The 20205-nt window shown below is 39.5% G+C and overlaps 1 protein-coding gene across 3 annotated transcripts; it reads right to left on the reverse strand.

Annotated features, from left to right (window-relative positions):
- Positions 1 to 206: 206 nt before the first annotated feature.
- LOC121386511 (cell adhesion molecule 3-like) lies at positions 207 to 17955 on the reverse strand. Of its 3 annotated transcripts, none has more exons than XM_041517435.1 (7): positions 17919 to 17955; positions 15609 to 15741; positions 9771 to 10067; positions 6935 to 7231; positions 4887 to 5238; positions 1641 to 1757; positions 207 to 622 (listed from the first exon to the last, which is right to left on the reverse strand). In XM_041517435.1, the coding sequence occupies exons 2-7, from the start codon at positions 15682 to 15684 to the stop codon at positions 484 to 486; spliced, it is 1278 nt and encodes a 425-aa protein (XP_041373369.1). In that variant the 5' UTR covers positions 15685 to 15741; positions 17919 to 17955; the 3' UTR covers positions 207 to 483. The 3 variants fall into 3 exon arrangements, with proteins under 3 accessions (XP_041373369.1, XP_041373370.1, XP_041373368.1); XM_041517436.1 differs by having other exon boundaries at positions 4891 to 5238; positions 17790 to 17932; XM_041517434.1 differs by having other exon boundaries at positions 17790 to 17932.
- Positions 17956 to 20205: the final 2250 nt, after the last annotated feature.

The following is a 20205-nucleotide window of genomic DNA, read 5'->3' on the forward strand; positions in this document are numbered from 1 at the left end:
TAAACTTACATATTACATATATTTTCTTGTCTAGCATATCAGTGTTTGTATATTCAATGTGTTTCTGATCGTCTTAATTTTTGTAAGAAGCCCAAACTGGGTTTTGTCTTCAAATAATTTCGTACGTACGAAAAAAACATTTTTATGAAATAAAATGAAATTTAACCTAGTACAAATATTAGAATGACCAGAAACAAGTTTAATATACAGCCACTAATATTTTATGCGGAAACATATTTGATATGTAATTACAGTCGTCAAAAAGTCTCTGTTAGTCGATAACATCTTAAAAATTGCAGCAAACTCGGGAATGTCTCTTTAAATTAAACGTTTTACAACGGATACCTCAATCCGAAACTCGTTGAATTAAGCTGTTCTCATTATGCAGATATCTGAAACTTCAAAGAGCTCGTTTTAAACGTTTACTAAAGTATACATCTGAAGCTCGAAATTCAACAGATTTTTAGAAGACATATACATGTATCATACATTGTATGTGTGAATTAGGTCCTTCGTGAGTCTCACTATATCCACAGAGCAAACCCAGTAGGCAAGTGTTGTAGGTTGTTCCTTTCTTACTTTGGAATTACCTCCGCATTTCGCTTTTTCCGATTTTGATATTCTGAAAGAAGAACAAAGAGATCAGGGTTTTATTTCTAAAATTTGGTGTCTAAAAAAAAAGAAAAAAAAAAGGGAGGGGGGTAGAGATTTGAGAAATAAGAAAATCGCTCCAAAATGGCGATTGACAAACCTTGTATCTTTTACATAGTAATTTAGTCACCAAAAAGATGTTCGTGTTTTGTTTTTTAGGGGGCGGGGTTTTGTTGTTGTTGTTGTTGGGTGTTGTTTTGTTGGGGGTTTTTTTTGGGGGGGGGGTTGTGTTGGGGGTTTTTGTGGGAGGGACATACCCCAGTGATAAAGCGTTCGCCTAATGCGCGATCGATCTAAGATCGATCCCCGTCGGTGGGCCCATTTAGACAATTTCTCGTTTTGACCTTCAGAATAGATGAAAAGTTAAAGTTTGTCTTGTTTCACAACACCACTAGAGCACATTGATTTATTAATCATCGGCTATTGGATGTTAACCATTTAGTAAATTTTATATATATAATCTTAGAGAGGAAACCCGATACATTTCCCCATTAGTAGCAAGGGATATTTTATATGCACCATCCCAGACAGGATAGTACATACCACGACAGTTGATATACCAGTAGGATAGGCATACTTACCCATTCTTCCCTGCTTCACCCACCGCCCCACTCAGAATAGATGAAAGAAAATGAATAGCAATACTTACCCATTCTTCCCTGCTTCACCCACCGCCCCACTCAGAATAGATGAAAGAAAATGAATAGGCATACTTACCCATTCTTCCCTGATTCACCCACCGCCCCACTCAGAATAGATGAAAGAAAATGAATAGCAATACTTACCCATTCTTCCCTGATTCACCCACCGCCCCACTCAGAATAGATGAAAGAAAATGAATAGGCATACTTACCCATTCTTCCCTGATTCACCCACCGCCCCACTCAGAATAGATGAAAGAAAATGAATAGGCATACTTACCCATTCTTCCCTGATTCACCCACCGCCCCACTCAGAATAGATGAAAGAAAATGAATAGGCATACTTACCCATTCTTCCCTGCTTCACCCACCAAACACCAAAAATAGTAACTACCACTCCGGGAATCACTACCAGAGAAATAGCCCACAAATAATCCTCTTTGTCGCGTTTTGTTAACACCTTTTCTGCAAAAACAGAATTTATAAATAAATAAAAAATTAAAACACGTATTATTATTATTATTGTTATTATTATTATTATTATTGGTATTATTATTATTACATGTATTATTATTATTGTTGTTGTTGTTGTTGTTGTTGTTGTTGTTTAAAATGCAAACTTTTCCCCAATCTAATTAAAATTAGCTCCACTATTACATGTGGATCTAACAGCAGCCCGTTGGAGCTCATGTCCAGTTGACCTTCCATTCCACCAATCAAAACCTTACTTGCAAAACCATGCCAGTGATTTGAAAAGAATTTGAAAACATTCAGGATTATGCCGAAATGATTCGGGTGAATTACAAAGTATGCCGGAAACTAATTTCAATATAAAATTTTATATAAAATTCGTTTCAAGACGGAAAAAAACCCGTGATGGTATAGCCATAAAATTTGTTTATACTAGTATACAATCCAGAGTTTATTACTGCACTTTTCCCCCTGTGTTTTTAATGTTGAAATATACCAACAAGTTCGCCTACTGCATAAATAGTCTCGCCCGATATTTTTAGAATTTGTATGCTCCCGAATAACGCTATAAAAGGCGAAGTGTAATTGATCGATATTTAAATTGTTATTTATAGATGAAATGTCACCTGGAAGCAATGCTGTTAGATCTACTGGTGAGACCAGTAGAGCTAATTTTAATCAGATTGACTTATCCCGACCACCTGTCAAGGACGTGTAAATTATGTGTTCAAAAGCAACAATAGCTTTTGGGTCCCCTCTATTAAAACATCTTGGACCCGCCCTGAGTGTATACTATTACTGATGGTATTGAAGGATTAAGTAAGAGTATGGTTCTTATCACTTTAGACAGCTTAAAGTTTGTTCTTGTTTAACGACACCACTAGAGCACATTAATTATTATCGGCTTTTGGATGTCAAACATTTGGTAATTTGTACATAGATTTAGAGAGGAAACCCGCTACATTTTATCCATTAGTAGCAGGGGATCTTTCATCCCACAGACAGGACAGCACATACCACGGCCTTTGATAAACCAGTCGTGCTGTACTGGCTGGACACTCTAGACAGCTAGTTGGTGTGTATGCTATTTAAGAACAGCCATCACAATATTAATAGTCAACCAATCAGAATGTAGACAGCCATCACAATATTAATAGTCAACCAATCAGAATGTAGACAGATATCACAATATTAATAGTCAACCAATCAGAAGTTAGACAGACATCACAATATTAATACTTATCCAATCAGATTATAACCAATGTGGGTATAAGTGACCTGGTTAAGTCAGTCGGGGTTTTCTGTCACTTTTAAATAAGAATGTCTGAGCTACTACAAATATTTCGAAAATCAGAAACACTGATAACCTTGGCGGTGTCGTGGTTAAGCCATTGGACATAAGGCTAGTAGGTACTGGGTTCGCAATCCTGTACCGGCTTCCACCGAAGGCGAGTTTTAATGATTCAATGGGTACTGACCACTACACACACACACACACCCCCATATATATCTCTCTCTCTCTCTCTCTCTCTCTCTCTCTCTCTCTCTCTCTCTCTCTCTCTCTCTCTCTCTCTCTCTCTCTCTCTCTCTCTCTCTCTCTCTCTCTCTCTCTCTCTCTCTCTCTCTCTCTCAGTAACAACTAACCCTCTGTCCTGGACAGACCCAATAGCTGAGGTGTGTGCTCAGGACAGGGTGCTTGAACCTTAGTTGGATTATAAACAGTAAAAAAGTTGAAATGAACTGATATTCTAAACGAGAAAATGTATTTAAAATGCAATTTAAATTGTCAGAAAAGCAATCTGAACAGCAAAACCGTAGTACGTCATCAAGGCCGTATCTCTGCACAAAATAGTGATCGATTCCTTAAATCTCTATTTAGTGCCTTGTCTATACGAGAACATCCACTCCCGAGGAGCCACTCCCAAACTAGTTTACTCAATCAAAACGGGCACCGGACAGAGATCATTGGAATAAGTACAGCTTTGATGGCATGCCCCACCGTTGGCACCCGTCTTTAACGGTATAGTTTAATCATGTTCAAAACTTACTTTTAATTTCCTTTTTAGTGTAAATTTCTGCTTCGTTTCTCGTTTCTACGTTAACGGTATCTTTAATCATGTTCAAAACGTACTTTTCATTTCTTTTCTATTTTCAATTTCTGTTTCGTTTTCTCTTCTTTCTTTTTATTTCTTTTTAAACTTTTTTTTCCCCATGAACAGTATCTTTTAATCGTGTTCAAAACTTAATTGTCATATCCTTTTTATTTTCAATATCTCTTTCTCTTGTTTGTTTTTTGTCCCTGTGTTTCTTCTCTTTTCTATGAACGGTATCTTTATTCATGTTTTGAAACTTATTTTTAATTTCCATTTTATTTTCAATTTCTCTTTCGTTTTCTCTTGGTTTTTTTTTTTTTTGGTTTTTTTTTTTTCTATGAACGGTATCTTTAATCATGTTTAAAACTTACTTTTCATTTCCATTTTATTTTCAATTTCTCTTTCGTTTTCTCTTGGGGTTTGTTTTTAGTTTTTTTCGTCCATTTGTTTTTTCTATGAACGGTATCTTTAATCATGTTTTGAAATTTATTTTTTCATTTCCTTTCTATTTTCAATTCCTTTTTCGTTTTCTCTTGGGCTTTGTTTTTCTTCCTTCTTTATGAACGGTATCTTTAATCATGTTCAAAACGTTTCATTTCTTTTCATTTTCAATTTCTCTTTCTTTTTGTTTTGTTTTGTTTTTTTCTTTTTTTTTTTTTTTTTTTTTTTTTTTTTTTTTTTTTTTTCTATGAAAGGTATCTTTAATCATGTTCAAACATTACTTTTCATTTCCATTTATTTTCAATTTCTCTTTCGTTCTCTCTGGAGGTTTTTTGTGGGTTTTTTGTTGTTGTTGTTTTTGTTGTTGTTTTTTGTTGTTGTTTTTGGGGGGATTTGTGGGGGTTTGTTTTTTTTTTTTTTTTTTGATTTTTTTTTTCATCCATTTTCTTTCTATGAAGGGTATCTCTAATCATGTTAAAAACTTATTTTTAATTTCCTTTTCAATTTCAATTTCATTCTCTCCTATTTGTTTTTCTTCTTTTTTTATTTCATTTTCTCTTAGAACGGTATCTTTATTCATGTTCAATACTTACTTTTGATTTCCTCTATTTTTTTAATTTCAATTATTCTTTCATATGCGTCTTGGTATTCTATTTCTTGTTTTTCTTTCTTCTTGTTCTCTATCAGATAGAACGTGATGGGATGGCATGTCCCGAGGGTGTTCCGAGCCTCGCACGTGTAGTTGCCGAGGAACGGTGCGTCGTCTTCGTCGGAGGGAAGTACCTCCAACACCCTCCTCGTCTCGTGCAGAGTCTCCTCGTCATGGCGCCAACTGTAGGCGCTCACGTTTGGGAACGAGTCTACGAAGCACTCCAAGGTGATCGGATCTCTTCGGTTCGGCACAGTGATCGTTGTGTATGTGAATCGAGGTTTAGGAACATCTTTAAAATTAAATTTAAGAAAAAAACCATTAAAATATGTAGTATATAATCTGAGTTTTTGCCAGAGGATGTGGAATTTGTCAAAGTGCATTCCAAGATGATGACATCTTTTAGCAGTTGTGCACAGTGATCGTTGTGTATGTAAATCGAGGTTTAGGAACATTAAAAAAAAAATTACAATTAAAAAAAAAGAAGATGTAGTATATAATCAGGGTTTCTTTCTGCCAGAGGGTATGGAATTCGTCAAAGTGCATGAAATGCTGTGTCCAGTTTCAAATTATTTCAAACCCATAACTACCTACATGTATGGTCCTTCCCATCCTTCATGGGCGTCGTTTTGTTTGTTTCTTTTGTAAATAATTTTAGTTTAATTTAACGTAAGAAGAAATTTAAAAAAAAGAAATTGTGTGCAATTTAGAAAACAATTGGCACTGAAATAAATAAGTTATAGTATCATCAACGTCCCAAACTGCGTTCACCTAACGACAAAAACACGAATAGGATATTTTCGGAAATGCTATTCTATATTTTTCAGTTACGATACGTGAAACAAAATAGATTGCAATCTTTAACTTAAAAAAAAATCAACAATGTGGACGTAAAACAAATACATTCTAGTAAACAAAAGTAAAGCACCCTTCAGTAAACAGAAAATAGCGCAACGTTTCTAACTGCGTTCAGGCGCATGTGTTTGCAAAAAGTATCGTACCGCGCATGTGTGGTTCGTCATTTTCTGGTTTTAAGGCCACTATATTCGTTTTATACTTTGTTTTAAAGGATAAATTCAGTTTATCAAGCGATCTGGTCCGGTTCGCGTTTTACCAACACCCATCGCTAAAAGTTGATGTCAATACAGATAGGCATTACGTTCATACCAGTGAATCGATTGTAAAATATCAATTTTCAAATGAATTGATTCGTAATTAACACAATTTATGCACTCAACATTATTTACAATTGTTACAAGTGGATTATGAATACTATTCATTGCAGTAGAGGTACAATAATGTAGCATACCTTTTGCAGATCGAATTTCATAATTGAAAACAAATTCTAACAATAGGGGGTTAATCATCGGCTATTGGATGTCAAATATTTGGTAATTTTAACACAATCTTAGAGGAAACCCGCTACATTTTTCCATGTGCATCAAGGGATAGCACATACCACGGCCTTTGATATAAGTAAATTGACCAGAAAGCGCGTCACTGTCCTTAGAATTTATACACACACACACACACACACACACACACACACACACACATCGTTTACAAAATCCAAAATCAGACTCTGTGCCTGAATCGGCGCTCAAGCCCCTCAAAAACGGAAAGCCCCCCTCGTACGTCCGTGCCTGAATCAGTCGTCTATAGCTCCTCAAAAACGGAAAGTCCCCCCTTTACAAATTCCTGGATCCCCCGCCACTCCATGTCTCAATCAGCGGTCTATAGCCCCTCAAAAAACGGAAAGTACCCCCTTTACAAATTCCTGACCCCCACCAATGCCTGAATCAGCGATCTATAGCTCCTCAAAAACGGAAAGTCCCCCCCCCCCCCCCCTGCCTTTACGAATTCCTGGATCCCTCTCCCCCCCCCCCCCCCCCCCCCCCCCCCCCCCCCCCCCCCCTCCGTGTCTGAATCAGCAACCGCAAAGCAAAGCAAAGCAATAACAACAACCGCAAAGCGTCTGTGATACTCACACATCACGCGTAGGGTCACATCTGCGGTCTGGGTGTCGAGAAACACCCAGTTCCACACGCACGACAGCGTTTTGCCGTGGTCCGCGGCAGTGAGGGTACGGCCCAGTGAGTTGGTCGCGTTGTACGTCAAGTGCTCGCCCTGCGTCTCGCTGCTGTTTCCTGTCAACTCCGTCCAAGCTAACCGCCAGTGAAGTTCGGCTGCTGGCATTCCGACATTCGACTCGCACACGAATTTCACTGAGTCCCCTTCCTTGAGTACACCTTGAGGTATCGTCAGCTTAGGCGGGCTTGGGGGCACTGATATAATGAGAAGAAAGAAAAAAAAAGAAAAACGTTTTTAAAGTTAGTTGGGGGTTTTCTTGTGTTGTTGGTGTGTGTGTTTTGGGGTTTTTAAAAATTTAAATAACTGCCTGACAATGGCGTGAAGAGGAGGGGCATTGACCCCCACCCCACCCCCACCCCCACCCCCACCCCACCCCACCCAATCAAACCTTTTTATTTATTTTTTACTGTATTAAATTTTACAAAAATCATACATGCATAGTGTGGGTTGCCCTTCCCCCACCCCCACCCCATATACATTCATGGCTACGACAGTACTGCCTGAAACAAGAACTAAATGCTCTTAAACCCATTGAGGCAAATCAATATTAATTCTCTCAAAGCACCGTTTGACAAAAAAATATAAGGAAGAAGAAGAAAGAAGATTTTTTAATTTTTTTTGGTTTTTGTTGAACGACACCACTAGTCTAGAGCGCAGTAATCATCGGATATTGGATGTTATACATTTGGTTATTTTGTCATATCGTCTTAGAGAAGGAAGGAAATGTTTTATTTAATGACGCACTCAACACATTTTATTTACGGTTATATGGCGTCGGAAATCGTCTTAGAGAGGAGACCCGCTACATGTTTCCATTGGTAGCAATTTAAGGAATATTTTATATGCATCATCCCACGACCTTTGATCTACCACTAGTGATAACAGAAGAAAAAGAAAGAAAGAAAAAATCCTTAAAAAGATAGTTATAACAAATGAAAGAAGACAAAAGAATCCTAAAGTGGGTATTGTTGTAAAATTACAGAAATGAGGCTTGTCAAAACAAGGTTCAACAGCATCAAATCATATAATAATAATAATAATAATAATAATAATAATAATAATATAACAAACAGCAGGTATGTTTTAATCAGGGATGTTGCTGTATATTAAACGTGTTTCTGGTCGTTCTAATATTTGTACTAGGTACTAGGTACTAGGTTAAATTTCATTTTATTTCTAAAAAAAATAAAAAGATTCGTATGTACGAAATTATTTGAAGACAAAATCCAGTTTGGGCTTCTTACAAATATTAAGACGACCAGAAACACATTGAATATACAGACATTGATATTCTAAACAATTTTTTTAATTTAATATGTAAGTTTAATAGTAGAAATATTTTAGTCTGAAACATCTTACAATGCAGCAAACTCGGGAATGTCCCTTTAATATATAATATAATTTAACAAACAAACACAACCTCGTTGACGAAACTTCCCATCACCTCGGGTGTACTTTTTCTATCCCATAGGATCTCAATACAATGGAGTCTTATAATCAATCCCCATGCAAAAGCTGGCTAACTCAGTCCAGTGGACAAGGTGAGTGAAAAAATCTGTTGCGCCAAATTAGTGAGATCTCTAAAGCCCTACAAGAATTCTGATGATTGCAAATCACAGAACTGAAAAAGTGATTCCCATAAAATTTGTAATCCTATGGCTTGTGATTGGCAGATCCAGAGGAGGTCCGAGGGGTCCCGTGACTGCTCCCATTCTCATTCATTTGAAGTGCCCTCTTTAATGCCCCCCCTCCCCCCCCCCCCCCCCCCGTTTTGTGTTTTTTTAAATTCATCATCCACAATATTAAACACCAAATTGCCCTGAAATCCTTGCACTGAGCATCATTGTCGGAGACCATTCACCCACCAACTAAATACCTCCCACCCCAGGTCTCTGAGAAATGAAACTCTGCATTTATCGGTTACGAAGAAATAAACCCATGTAACCCATTTTCTTTTCGTGTAACCCGTTATATCCATGTAAATGATGCTCAAAATTTTGCGAAAAAAACCCCACAAAAAATGTGTTATGCAAAATTAGATTTGCGCAACGCAACGCGCGAACGAAACGACCGTTCTCGAAATTTTTAGAGCCCTGCGCCCCACTCCTACAGATCTCGAGTCCCATTGTGAGCTCGGCTCATTTGAATTCGATAAAGTTCAATTGCCCCCTTTTTTAGAATTTTGTCACACGCACACACACACACACAAACGCACGCACACACACACATACACACGCACACATACACAATCATGTTACTTCCCCCGAACAGACAACTGGACTCGGTGAAGATGGTTTGATAGGGTTTTTTATTCCGATGAGTTTTGATATATAGTCAGTCAACCCCTTCAGCTGTGGGCTTTAGGGCGGTAACATCATCAAAACTGTCAAAACGTCAATTATCCCAGTATAGGTTAAATTCAGATCGAGAGTGCCTAACTTGTGCAGTTCGTGACAGGTGAAAGAATGTCAGGTGAGTGACAATGAATAGCCACCAACTGGGTCAAACACAGCTGGCCAGTTTATTGGTTGATCGTCACTGTCCCTGGTCAGAGGTCAGAGGTCAGAGGTTTAGACAGGTAAATGCATGTCCCTACAGCTCCTAGCCAAAGGTTTAGGTGCATGTGTTTTGTGCATACTAAAATCATTAAAACAATAAAACCCCATATGGTTACACACACACACACACACGCGCGCACACGCACACCCTAGCCTTTACAAAGTACATACTTACCAAAAATATCTACTGCGAAGTAGGAATTCTTAGCTTTTCCGTTAAAAGATGCCTTGCAGTAGAACAATATCGGTGGTTGTCGGTTCATGTTGATGGTCGCCACGAACGTGTACCTCGATATGACGGTGAAGTTGCCTCCCCTATTGAACTTCTTCTGTCGGATGGCGCTGACGGGAACGGGTTGGTCGTCGCGAGACCACGTCACTTCCGGGTAACCCTGATCATGCGTAGTGACGCACTTCAGTGTGTTGTTTACGAACGCCACGAGGTTTCTCCCTCGTATGGACAGTTCGAACACTGAAACGGAAACCCGTGTCGGTCTTTAGGCAATCTGATTAATTTGTTTTGTTTTGTTTAACGATACCACTAGAACGCATTGATTTATTAGTCATCGGCTAATGAATGTCAAACATTTGGTAATTTTGAGTCATAGAGAGGAAACACGGTACATTTTTTTCCCATTAGTTAAAAATGTGTTTTGTTTAACGGCACAACTAGAGCAAATTGATTTATTAATCATCGGCTAATGGATGTCAAACATTTGGTAATTTTGACATATAGTCTTAGAGAGGATACCCCCCCCCCCCCCATTTTGTTTCCATTTAGTTGCAAAGGATATTTCATATGCACCATCATAAACAGACAGGATAGCACATACCACGGCTTTTGATTTACCAGTCGTGATGCACTGGCTGGGACGAGAAATAGCTCAATGGACCCACCGACGGGGATCGATCTTTGATTGATTTCACATCAGGCGAGCACTTTACCATTGGGCTACGTTTTGCACTGCAGTCTAATTTTAATCAAATTGGAGTTTAGGCTGAAGCTACAGGCTATAGTGTAGACCCAGTGGAGCTGACTTTAATCAGATTGGAGTTTAGACTGAAGCTACAGGCTATAGTGTAGACCCAGTGGAGGTGACTTTAATCAGATTGGAGTTTAGACTGAAGCTACAGGCTATAGTGTAGACCCAGTGTAGCTGATTTTAATCAGATTGGGGTTTAGACTGAAGCTACAGGCTATAGTGTAGACCCAGTGGAGCTGACTTTAATCAGATTGGGGTTTAGACTGAAGCTACAGGCTATAGTGTAGACCCAGTGGAGGTGACTTTAATCAGATTGGGGTTTAGACTGAAGCTACAGGCTATAGTGTAGACCCAGTGGAGGTGATTTTAATCACATTGGAGTTTAGACTGAAGCTACAGGCTATAGTATAGACCGAGTGGAGGTGATTTTAATCAGATTGTGGTTTAGACTGAAGCTACAGGCTATAGTGTAGACCCAGTGGAGGTGACTTTAATCAGATTGGGGTTTAGACTGAAGCTACAGGCTATAGTGTAGACCCAGTGGAGGTGACTTTAATCAGATTGGGGTTTAGACTGAAGCTACAGGCTATAGTGTAGACCCAGTGGAGGTGACTTTAATCAGATTGGGGTTTAGACTGAAGCTACAGGCTATAGTGTAGACCCAGTGGAGGTGACTTTAATCAGATTGGGGTTTAGACTGAAGCTACAGGCTATAGTGTAGACCCAGTGGAGGTGACTTTAATCAGATTGGGGTTTAGACTGAAGCTACAGGCTATAGTGTAGACCCAGTGGAGGTGACTTTAATCAGATTGGGGTTTAGACTGAAGCTACAGGCTATAGTGTAGACCCAGTGGAGGTGACTTTAATCAGATTGGGGTTAAGACTGAAGCTACAGGCTATAGTGTAGACCCAGTGGAGGTGACTTTAATCAGATTGGGGTTAAGACTGAAGCTACAGGCTATAGTATAGACCGAGTGGAGCTGACTTTAATCAGATTGGAGTTTAGACTGAAGCTACAGGCTATAGTGTAGACCCAGTGGAGGTGATTTTAATCACATTGGAGTTTTGACTGAAGCTACAGGCTATAGTGTAGACCCAGTGGAGCTGACTTTAATCAGATTGGGGTTAAGACTGAAGCTACAGGCTATAGTGTAGACCCAGTGGAGGTGACTTTAATCAGATTGGGGTTTAGACTGAAGCTACAGGCTATAGTGTAGACCCAGTGGAGCTGACTTTAATCAGATTGGAGTTTAGACTGAAGCTACAGGCTATAGTGTAGACCCAGTGGAGGTGACTTTAATCAGATTGTGGTTTAGACTGAAGCTACAGGCTATAGTGTAGACCGAGTGGAGGTGATTTTAATCACATTGGGGTTTAGACTGAAGCTACAGGCTATAGTATAGACCGAGTGGAGGTGATTTTAATCAGATTGTGGTTTAGACTGAAGCTACAGGCTATAGTGTAGACCCAGTGGAGCTGACTTTAATCAGATTGGGGTTAAGACTGAAGCTACAGGCTATAGTGTAGACCCAGTGGAGGTGACTTTAATCAGATTGGGGTTTAGACTGAAGCTACAGGCTATAGTGTAGACCCAGTGGAGCTGACTTTAATCAGATTGGAGTTTAGACTGAAGCTACAGGCTATAGTGTAGACCCAGTGGAGCTGACTTTAATCAGATTGGGGTTTAGACTGAAGCTACAGGCTATAGTGTAGACCCAGTGGAGCTGACTTTAATCAGATTGGAGTTTAGACTGAAGCTACAGGCTATAGTGTAGACCCAGTGGAGCTGACTTTAATCAGATTGGAGTTTAGACTGAAGCTACAGGCTATAGTGTAGACCCAGTGGAGGTGACTTTAATCAGATTGTGGTTTAGACTGAAGCTACAGGCTATAGTGTAGACCGAGTGGAGGTGATTTTAATCACATTGGGGTTTAGACTGAAGCTACAGGCTATAGTGTAGACCGAGTGGAGGTGATTTTAATCACATTGGGGTTTAGACTGAAGCTACAGGCTATAGTATAGACCGAGTGGAGGTGATTTTAATCAGATTGTGGTTTAGACTGAAGCTACAGGCTATAGTGTAGACCCAGTGGAGCTGACTTTAATCAGATTGGGGTTAAGACTGAAGCTACAGGCTATAGTGTAGACCCAGTGGAGGTGACTTTAATCAGATTGGGGTTTAGACTGAAGCTACAGGCTATAGTGTAGACCCAGTGGAGCTGACTTTAATCAGATTGGAGTTTAGACTGAAGCTACAGGCTATAGTGTAGACCCAGTGGAGCTGACTTTAATCAGATTGGGGTTTAGACTGAAGCTACAGGCTATAGTGTAGACCCAGTGGAGCTGACTTTAATCAGATTGGAGTTTAGACTGAAGCTACAGGCTATAGTGTAGACCCAGTGGAGCTGACTTTAATCAGATTGGAGTTTAGACTGAAGCTACAGGCTATAGTGTAGACCCAGTGGAGGTGACTTTAATCAGATTGTGGTTTAGACTGAAGCTACAGGCTATAGTGTAGACCGAGTGGAGGTGATTTTAATCACATTGGGGTTTAGACTGAAGCTACAGGCTATAGTGTAGACCGAGTGGAGGTGATTTTAATCACATTGGGGTTTAGACTGAAGCTACAGGCTATAGTATAGACCGAGTGGAGGTGATTTTAATCAGATTGGGGTTTAGACTGAAGCTACAGGCTATAGTGTAGACCCAGTGGAGCTGACTTTAATCAGATTGGAGTTTAGACTGAAGCTACAGGCTATAGTGTAGACCCAGTGGAGCTGATTTTAATCAGATTGGGGTTTAGACTGAAGCTACAGACTATAGTATAGACCGAGTGGAGCTGATTTTAATCAGATTGTGGTTTAGACTGAAGCTACAGGCTATAGTGTAGACCCAGTGGAGGTGACTTTAATCAGATTGGGGTTTAGACTGAAGCTACAGGCTATAGTGTAGACCCAGTGGAGGTGACTTTAATCAGATTGGGGTTTAGACTCAAGCTACAGGCTATAGTGTAGACCCAGTGGGGCTGATTTTAATCAGATTGGGGTTAAGACTGAAGCTACAGGCTATAGTATAGACCGAGTGGAGGTGATTTTAATCCGATTGGGGTTAAGACTGAAGCTACAGGCTATATAGTATAGGTCGAGTGGAGCCGATTTTAATCCGATTGGGGTTTAGACTGAAGCTAAAATTATATGACACAATAGTAAATACTGTTTGTACATGCATGTAGAGATATATGTATAGGACGATTGATTCTAGTGGGGGACACAGTAGAGTATAGTTACAGTAAATGTCTACGCTTAACTGTAGCAGCATAAAGAAATTCGTGCTGGGGTGTCGTTAAAAATTCATTCATTCATTCATTCATTCATTCATAAAGAAATTTACATATATTGTTAATACAATGTTAGATAATTCAATAATCTCGTCTTTATAGTAATTTAACAAAATAGTTTAAAATATGCAATTGAAGTGGACATTTTCTTAGGGGTTGTTAATGCGCAATTATTATTATCATTTCCTACTTGAAATGTGACTTTGTACTTTAAAATTTCAATATATTCAGTTAGTGGTCTAATGTTTGTTCTCACGGCAATGTTTTAATGCATTAACCTGTTAATTTTATACTACTTTTGTATCTACTACAGAGATCCTGAACATAATGATATTAAATGGGCATGTATAATTAATCTATTTGTCTCAGTGACGTCAGAATGACGTGACGTCATGTTATTGTTAATTTGAAAAAGGCGAAAATGCCAAAACATGTTATTAAACAAGTGAACTGTTGGTGGTAGTGTTTTACACACACACACCAACACACACACACACACACACACACACACATACACACACACACACACACACATACATGTATATATATATATTATCCATATAGTTCAATATATACAGGGAAATATAACCAATACGACCGCGACATCATAATATAATGGGGCTTTCCCAATCATAACCATATTTTTGACATGGTCTTTGTTATTCACAAAAAAATGTTATCAATAACTTTTCTCTCTTTTTTATCCCACTGCCCCCTTTGCTTTCTCTTCTTTGAATTCCATCTCATTTCTTCCCGATCTGGCAACTCCTCCTATCTTTCAACTTCTTTCGCTGTCCACCTCCACATCCCAGTCCTTGCCTCTCCAACCGCGATAGGTGCTTGTCTCTTGTGGCTATCTGTGCCACACACCTGCCATTCCCCATCAGCTTTTAGCTGTGGGCTTAGTCTGACCACTTTGGGGAGTGTTTAGTAGTTACTTATGGCATTGTTAAGAGGCATTTGTAACCACCTACTATGCACCCCTACTACCGGCGGTCGTTAGTTAGTGCCGTGGGTCAGACCAGCTTTGTTAGCGGCAGAGGACGAGGATGTCAGGTGGGTGCAGGGAAATACACAGAGACTGCACTCGTGGAGGAAGTTGAGACAAGTAGGCGATGGTGTGGACAGCTCAGAAGACAGAGTTGGAGGAGACTGACAGAAAGGGTCGAAACAGATTGAAATCGTGGGAGAAATTAGAAAGGTTTTTTTTATATTAAGATAATGAGAATGATTGGCAGAGGGTGATAGATGAGAAAAATGTGTCAGCCAGCTTTGACGGGATTTGAACCACTGTCGTCAGCTTGATTGTCCAGCAGCTTATCCACTAGACCATGGAGCTCACTATTATCAATAATAATATGGATAATAAAGAAATGACAGAGCTAAGACTTGGGAAGCCATTTATGTTTTGACGTCGCTTCCCAAAATGACGTCACACGTTATGTGCAAGTGAAATAATTATTACACGTGTGTCATACAGATTATATTTCCCTGGATATATTGATCTATGTAAATAAACATATATATATAAAATATATTTATATATAATATATATATTATATATGTATAATAGATATATATATATATATATATATATATATATATATATATATATATATATATATATATATATATATATATAATATATATAACCTACGCCATTGACTAATAATTCATTCTCTATATATTTACATGCGTGGATCCTAGTTCCTATACAAAGAATGCAGAGAGTGCCGTAAACGAACTTCACAATGATATGCTGATCCATGATGTCACCAAATCTCCGTCAACTCGGGACATTCATAAATATGAATTTCTTCGTATTCTGAAAGATATTTTTTTATTATTAATGGGGTGGGTTTTTTTTTTTTTACAAAGTACTTTAGCAAATTTTCTCTGAATATCGTACATATTACGTACACTTGCAAAACTAGGTTTACGATCAAATGTGAAATTGGTTGGCATGATCGAATGATGTTTACATGTAATAATTAACGGCACATGCATTTCAGTAATCGCAAGGTCGGAACGTAGCCTCATATTATGCTTAAATGTCTGTATAATTCAGGAATGCCCCTTTAAGAGTCATGAATGCCATTTCTTAATGAAGTATAATGATAAAGAAAGCACTTGAAATATATATTTGGGTATTAAAATTATGCTGACGAAATGTATGGAATTTTATTTCCATCTGACACCAAACTATAATTTCCATCCGACACCGAAACTAAAGTGCCTATAGAAGATAAAGGGTTAATGAAGGAAGTATTTTTGTTAATCTAGATTTCAAACATGTTTCTGGTTATGAAGAGACATTGGTTAGTCAAAGTTCCTTCATGTACTTTTAGTAGAATGATGCATTGATTCTGTTGAGTTGGCATCTTTGATTTCTATCAATGTCCGACACTAAAACTAACTAAAACTTCGCTATGTCTGACAGACATGCCTGTATGTATTCAAATGATGAATACTCCTCCGTACATTGTCACATCAGAGCCATTCCAACAAGTGGCCAAAAGGTTTTTCAACCTTATAAAATGCAGTGCTCACTGCTCACTTTTAAAAGCAGTAACCCTGTTCACCAAATACGTGTGGTGTCTGGCAGAATCAAGGGAAAGAAACCGAGAACAGGCATCTTGTGTAACAAGATTTGCATTCCAGCAAACTGGAAACGATTTCTCAGCAACTGTTAAAATGAAGCCAGTCTTACAAAGTCCTTTACTTTGTACAACAGAACCAGACATTATTTATTAGTTAAGCCTGTTCATGTTAACACCAACAAAAGGCAACATGTGTTCCTGACATTCCATATATGCAGTCTAATCTTGAGGAGAGTCCTAAGAGAATCATAATGTATACCATTGATGCTTCTATGAGGGCTGCTGACAATAGAGCAATGTTCTGTTCTGATGCCAATGCCCTTGTTCTGATCCAACAAGGTGCAGTGATACATGTACTTTGTAGCAAATATACTTCTTAATGGGTCATGCTGGTAAGCATGCCAGTGTTGCAAGGTTTTTATTCATGAGATGCTGTAACCCTTGACACTTCCCCGGAGAACCACCACTCCTTCCAGGTTACACTGCTAACTTTGGAAACAACATCGATACTGTCAAAACAGTACTTTGTGCTGAGTATGACATTAGTTGGAGCTTGTACGACAAAAAGTATAATTGTGTTGCTTTGAACAGTCTCCATTGTGAATAAGCAGGACACACATATCTGGTGAAAAACTACATCTTATACCATCCTGAATGCTGACCCCAAGACGAACATTTTGATATATCTCAACCAATGTTGGGACTCCGGATTGGACTATCTGAAAAATTGGTGGTCTCTGCTGATCCACTATGGGCTACGCACCGACCCCTCTGGGCCGTAGCTAAGGGTTTTTTGTTTGGGAGGGGGGGGGGGGGGGGGGTTGCAACTGAGTAGGTAATAGTCTAAAACTCCATAAACGGTTAAGAAGAGAATTTCCTTTAAGTTTCTAGCAGTACATTTAGGCCTATGCACAATTATAAAATGTAGACGACAGTCATTAGCGATCTGTCAAGTCTAGTCTCTTCGTTTATACAGATTTTAATCTATTATAAACTTTGGAAATGGTTTCTGTATGCAATAATAGTATTACCGCTACTGTACAAGGGACAAACACACTTTAGAAACTTATTCCACCCTCATTTTTTTCATTTTGATCGATCGAGGCTTGGTTAATTGATACATGCTATTTGCAGTAGAATTAAAGTTCGTGCTTGCGCAGTGTGATTAGAAATGGTGTGGAAGTGAAATGGGACTGAATTCGATGGGGGACGGATTTCAATAGTTTAGGATATTTGAGTGTTAGGCCTACCGGCAGCACTAAAAGGTATCTACCTTGTGTCATAAGAAAATTGGTACAATATTTGCACGAATATGAATATTTCATCCCCAAGTGCATTTCGTCGTAGGTCTGTGCTTTTCACCAAGAAAACAATAAATTAAACATAATTCTAAGAAGCAAACCTGTGTCACCTTTCTTGTTGATCTCCTGCAAGTTAATGACGTAATCGCCAAGTTTAATCTACGTCACAGCAGGGTACGAAATTAGCGTGTGGAAAATCAGCCCCTGTCGGGTATTATGATCAAGTGCTGGTTACAATGTACATAGTATAACTATAAGCATATAGCTAAAATATTGGAGGGTTTTGGGATTGGTGTTGTTGCTGTTGTTGTTGTTTTGTTTGTGTTAGTTTTGTTTTTGTTTCGGTTTTTTTTTTTAGGGGGGGTTGGGTTTTTTGTTTTGGTGTGGTTGTTGTTTTGATGGGGGTGTTTTAAAAGCTTGTCCTACTTTATATAAATAAAGATAAAAAATCTGGCTTGTCTTCCCCTCCACTGGAGATTGCGCCCGATCAGGGGCGTAGGCTGGGGTGGGGGGTTCTGGGGGTTCGGACAAACATCCCCACCCCCCACCCCCGCTGAAGCAAATGGTTCGCTTTCAGAACTAAAACATACAGGTTTATACATATGGAGTTTCTGGAGGTGCAAAAACAAAATAGAAAAAGGGTTCACTTGGTTAATATTCGATCCCCCCCCCCCCCCCCCCCGGTCCAGATCACGTTACGCCCCTGCCGTACCCGACTCCAGATATCATTCCTACGGGCCTGTAGCAACTAGTCCGGAGGGACGTAGTAAGTGTGGTTTTTACTACGTCCGGATCTTGTTACATACCCAATATATACTCTGTCAAAAAAGAAACGCATAGGTGATAGGGAAAGAAGAAAGGTGTTTGATTGTTTTTTGGACAATGTTGCTGAATGAACATGTTTGTTAATGTTCCTGGAATGGGACAAAATGCCCAAATGCACCCTAAAACAAATTTAACGCACGTTGTGGCACGATGTGTGACAATTGCAGGAAATCAGTGTGAAATGGTCAGATTTTGAAGAATGGACGTGAAACTCGTGGAAAAGAATGGGGTAGTGATGGGTATTTAAAGCTGCAATGCTCGCAATGATGCCTCATTTCCATTTCGACGTAGACGAATCGAAACATTGCAATAGGCCTCCTCCAGTTAGGTGAATCGCAGTCAGCAGTCGCACGCCACATGAACGTCCATCAGAGCATTTCACGTCTGGGACAGATACCAGCAGTTTCAATCAGCTGAAGACCGGCCCAGAAGTGGAAGACCTCGCATAACAACTGCAGCACAAGATCACTACAGCCGGGTTCTGCACTTGCGTCACTGAACTGCCACAGCAACGAACACTGCTGGACGCATACCTGGTTTGAGAAGGGTGTCTGCACAAACCATTCGGAACCGAAGCTGGTTTACGGGCTAGGAGACCGTATGTTGGCCCCGTCCTGCGACGTCAACATCGACATTTACGTGTTCGCTGGTGCACGAATGTACAGGGGTGGAACTTGGGAAATTGACGGGGAGTATGGTTCAGCGACGAGTCACGTTTCCTTCTACAGCGACGTGATGGACGACAACGTGTTTACAGACGCCGCAATGAACGTTTTGCCAACAACTGCGTCGCCCAAGTTGACAGATTCGGTGGAAGGAGTGTCATGATGTGGGGAGCCATCTCATACACCGGCAGAAGTGAACTTGTGTTCGAACAAGGCAACCTGACAGCAGTACGCTACCGGGATGAAATTCTTCGCCGTCACATGCTTCCCATTCTGGATCAACAGAGAGAACTCTTTCAGCAGGACAATGCCAGGCCCGCATACGGCACGTGTAACAATGGATTTCCTACAGAATGAGAAAATTAATGTGCTTCCATGGTCATCAAGATCGCCAGATCTCAACCCCATTGAATATCTATGGAACGAACTGGACATACGTGTACGCCAGCGTGACCCGGAGCCTCAGACGCTTCCGCATCTGTCACATGCACTGCAGGAAGAATGGGCTAGGATTCCACGTGCCTGGATTCAGAGACTCATTCAGTCTATGCCAAGGAGATGTCGCGCAGTGATTGTTGCTGCTGCTGGCCACACAAGGTACTGATTTCAGCGCCCTCGTGCGACGCTGCTTGGTGACGAAAACGCCTCCACTGCTGTCGGTTCATAGCAAGAACATTGTCACATACTCATGTCACATTTGACTGTGATACGATCATAAATAACTAAATTATGCCACTTTGTATTAAAGAGATAATTCCATAAATCTTTCGTCTATGCGTGTATATATATATATATATATATATATATATATATATATATATATATATATATATATATATATATATATATATATATATATAAATATATTGGTGGAGTGTGATCATCTCAAGCTGACGAG

The sequence above is a fragment of the Gigantopelta aegis genome, chromosome 12, assembly GCF_016097555.1.
Source record: "Gigantopelta aegis isolate Gae_Host chromosome 12, Gae_host_genome, whole genome shotgun sequence".
NCBI lineage: Eukaryota > Metazoa > Mollusca > Gastropoda > Neomphalida > Peltospiridae > Gigantopelta > Gigantopelta aegis.